This window comes from Salvelinus sp. IW2-2015, unplaced genomic scaffold (assembly GCF_002910315.2).
Source record: "Salvelinus sp. IW2-2015 unplaced genomic scaffold, ASM291031v2 Un_scaffold1856, whole genome shotgun sequence".
Taxonomy (NCBI): Eukaryota; Metazoa; Chordata; class Actinopteri; order Salmoniformes; family Salmonidae; genus Salvelinus; species Salvelinus sp. IW2-2015.
Genome location: NW_019943221.1, coordinates 527,146 through 530,655, shown reverse-complemented (window position 1 = coordinate 530,655; position 3,510 = coordinate 527,146). Strand labels below are relative to the sequence as shown.

At 51.2% G+C, this 3,510-nt stretch overlaps 1 protein-coding gene across 1 annotated transcript; it reads left to right on the top strand.

The window, feature by feature from the left end:
* Positions 1–832: 832 nt before the first annotated feature.
* gpr139 (G protein-coupled receptor 139) lies at positions 833–3,265 on the top strand. Its single transcript, XM_024139625.2, has 2 exons — positions 833–881; positions 2,105–3,265. Exons 1-2 carry the CDS (start codon positions 833–835, stop codon positions 3,082–3,084), a joined length of 1,029 nt encoding a protein of 342 aa, XP_023995393.1. The 3' UTR covers positions 3,085–3,265.
* Positions 3,266–3,510: the final 245 nt, after the last annotated feature.

The window sequence follows — 3,510 nt, the reverse complement described above, 5'->3', positions numbered from 1 at the left end:
ACACACACACACACATACACACAGTTGGTTTTACCTTAGTAACAGCAGGCTAAATCATATTGACCCCTTTGTGTCCACGTTTCTCCTACTACTGGCAGAGAGTCCCAGGAAGAGGGGAGGGAGGGAGGGAATAATAGAAAACTGTGATTGTCCCAGCACGACAGAGGGAGGGAGGGATGCAGGGAGGGAGATATGGAGGGAGGGAGAGAGGTAGAGAGAGAGGGAGGGGGCCGAAGTTATAGAAAACTGTGATTATCCCCCACATCTTGCTCATGAACAATTCACCATGGCCCAGCACGACCCTTAGGAAGGGTGGGAGGCAGGGAGTGAGACTGGGAGAAAATTATAGAAAACTGTGATTGTCCCTCCATGTCCCCTGAGTCATTCCCCATGCTCCATCAAAGACAGAAGGGAGGGACAGAAGGGAGGGACAGAAGGAGGGAGGAAATAAGGAATATGAGGGAGGGAGTTAGAGAGCAAAGAAAGAGGCGAATGAGGAGGGAAGGAGAAGTGAAAAGGGAGAGAAAAGATGGAAGAAGAAGCAAGGAAATYTCACGCCTTGACCTTAGAGATCCTTTTTATTGTCTATTTGGTTAGGTCAGGGTGTGACTAGGGTGGGCAATCTATGTTTTCTATTTCTTTATTGGCCTGGTATGGTTCCCAATCAGAGGCAGCTGTCTATCATTGTCTCTGATTGGGGATTATACTTAGGCAGCCTTTTTCCACCTGTAGAGTGTGAGATTTTGTTTTTGTACTGTTGCTTTCCAGCCCTACAGAACTGTGCGGTTCGTTTTGTATTTGTTGTTTTTTCGGTGTCATCAATAAAAGAAAGATGTACGCCTAKGACGCTGCACCTTGGTCCAATCCTTCCATCGACGAGCGTAACAGGAAAATAAAAGAAAGAGTGAAGGTGTGAGGWGAGGAGGAAGAATCAAGAGGGGGAGGACAATACAGAGGGAGAGAGAGGGTGGTGTCCTTGGACTGTTTATCTGGGCCAGCCGGAGCCTCAACGACTCAGCAAGGCTGTGACGGTGCGCTGTCATTGTTCCCTGGTTTTGTTGTGGCGCCGTATATTATTATTTAATCGGGCTAACTAACAGACCCGCAAGTGCCACCTTGCAACTCAGCAGGTGGAGGGTGGAGGAGGTGAAGGATATGGGGAGAAATAGATGGAGGGCGGGAGCGAAGGATGAGGTTGAAAGGGGGAAGGGAGGGAGAGAGAGAGGGAAGGTTGAGGAGAGAGGAGAGGAGAGGAGAGGAGAGGAGAGTAGAGAGAGGAGAGGAGAGGAGAGGAGAGGAGAGGAAGAGGGAGAGGAGAGGAGAGGAGAGGAAGAGGAGAGGAGAGGAGAGAGAGGAGAGGAGAGGAGAGGAGAGGAGAGGAGAGGAGAGGAGAGGAGAGGGAAAAATGGTCACAGGCAATATTTTACCACATATTGAGTGTCTTGGTCTTGTCTTGGTGCCGGATACATTTGTATTCGGTCTTGACTCAGTCTCGGACAGTGAGGACTCATCATGTCTTCCAGAGACCTGGGCTGTGTGTGTGTGTGTGTGTGTGTGTGTGTGTGCATGTACATGTACATGTGTGGGTGTGCTCTATATAGGTAGAGTGTGTGCTGTTTCTGATTGGCTGAATGAGTGTTGTTCCTTGTCAATGACCTCCCCAGTAAAACTAACTCTCTTCCTCTCTCTTTCATTTTCCTTTGGCATAACCCGTTTTCATTCCACTTTCAATTTCAACCTCTCATCATAATTTTTTCTTCACTTCCATGCTTTTACTCTCATGTAATTTCCCCATCACTTTCCTCTCCTTTCTATCTCTGTCTCCATTCATCTCCCCATATATCTGACCCTTGGCTCATACTCTCCCCCCTCACATCCGTTCCTTTCTTTCGTTGCAACAACTTGTTTCCACTCTGCTTTCTATCTCTCCCTCTCGTCTTCCTTTCTCAACTCTCACCTATTCAATTTCTCGGCCACTCTCCTCCTCTCCTCTTCTCTCCTTTCATTCCCTCCATAAACCACCCATCTGTGCCTTCCCCCCCTTCATCTCCCAAACCTATTCCCTTGTGTCACCCTCATAACCTTCCCCCTCCCCCTCATCCAGCCAACATACTCACTGTCATCATCCTCTCCCAGCTGGTGTTACGGCGTCAGAAGTCCTCCTATAACTACCTTCTGGCGCTCGCCGCCGCTGACATCCTGGTCCTCCTGCTCATCGTCTTCGTCGACTTCATATTGGAGGACTTCATCTTGGGCGCGCCCCTTCCCCCCTCCCTCAACAAGGCAGTCCAGGTCCTGGAGTTCTCCTCCATCCACACCTCCATCTGGATCACGGTCCCCTTGACCGTTGACCGTTATATTGCAGTCTGTCACCCGTTGAAGTATCATAGCGTTTCCTACCCGGCCCGCACACGGCGGGTCATCATGTGCGTCTATATGGGGTGTTTGGTGTCTGCGGCGCCTTACTACTGGTGGCCTGAGCTGTGGCATGGTTTACCTGTAGGTGGTACAGGAAGTGGAGGAAGGGGGAGTAGTAGTAGTGCTGCGCAGCATGTGCTAGTCTGGGTGCACTGTGCGACTGTCTATCTCCTCCCCTGCTCCGTCTTCTTCTCCCTCAATGCAATGATCGTCAGGAAGCTCCAGCGCCGTCGCAGCTGCTTCCGCCTGCGCGGCTACTCCACGGGCAAGACCACCGCCATCCTGCTCGCCATCACTTCCGTGTTTGCCGTCCTCTGGGCACCACGCACCGTCGTGATCCTTTACCACCTGTACACGGCGCCGCCGGCTTCCCCGGGTCCCGCCCGCCTTCTGCACCTCCTAACCGATGTGGCGAACATGCTGGCTCTCCTCAACACCGGGGTCAACTTCTTTCTCTACTGTTTCATCAGCAAGCGTTTCCGGACCATGGCGGCCACGGTTCTCCGGACGTTGTTCCGATGCCGTAAGCAGCCGCCGCCGTTCTACGCTGGACACAACTTCTCTATCACCAGTAGCCCCTGGATCTCCCCTGCCAACTCCCACTGCATCAAGATGCTGGTATACCAGTACGATAAGAATGGCAAGCCCATCTGCATCTCCTCGTGAGGGGGGAAGTGTGGAGGGTTTCCCTGACGACCGACCTTGATGATGACCCGATTCTGGGACTCTTTGAGCTTTTCATGTCAACAGACATCTAGAGTGGAGGGCTGGAAAGGTGGAGGAGAGGAGAGTTAGAGGAGAGGTGATGAGAGGTGGAGGAGAGGTGGTGGAGAGGAGAGGTGGAGGAGAGAAGAGTTAGAGGAGCGTCTGAGAAGAGGAGACAGAAAGGTATGTGGTTGGTGTATGGATACGCAACAATCTATCTATCTGAAGTGAGAGAAAGATTGTTTGAGAACAAGAAGAAGAAAAGTTGAGAAATCAAGTAGGAATGTTGCTGAGCACAAACAGCAGAACAGAACTCACAACCCAGCAACAGAGTGTTGAGAACCATCTCTCCACTCGTTCATGCGGAAAAGCAATCTAACAGACTGA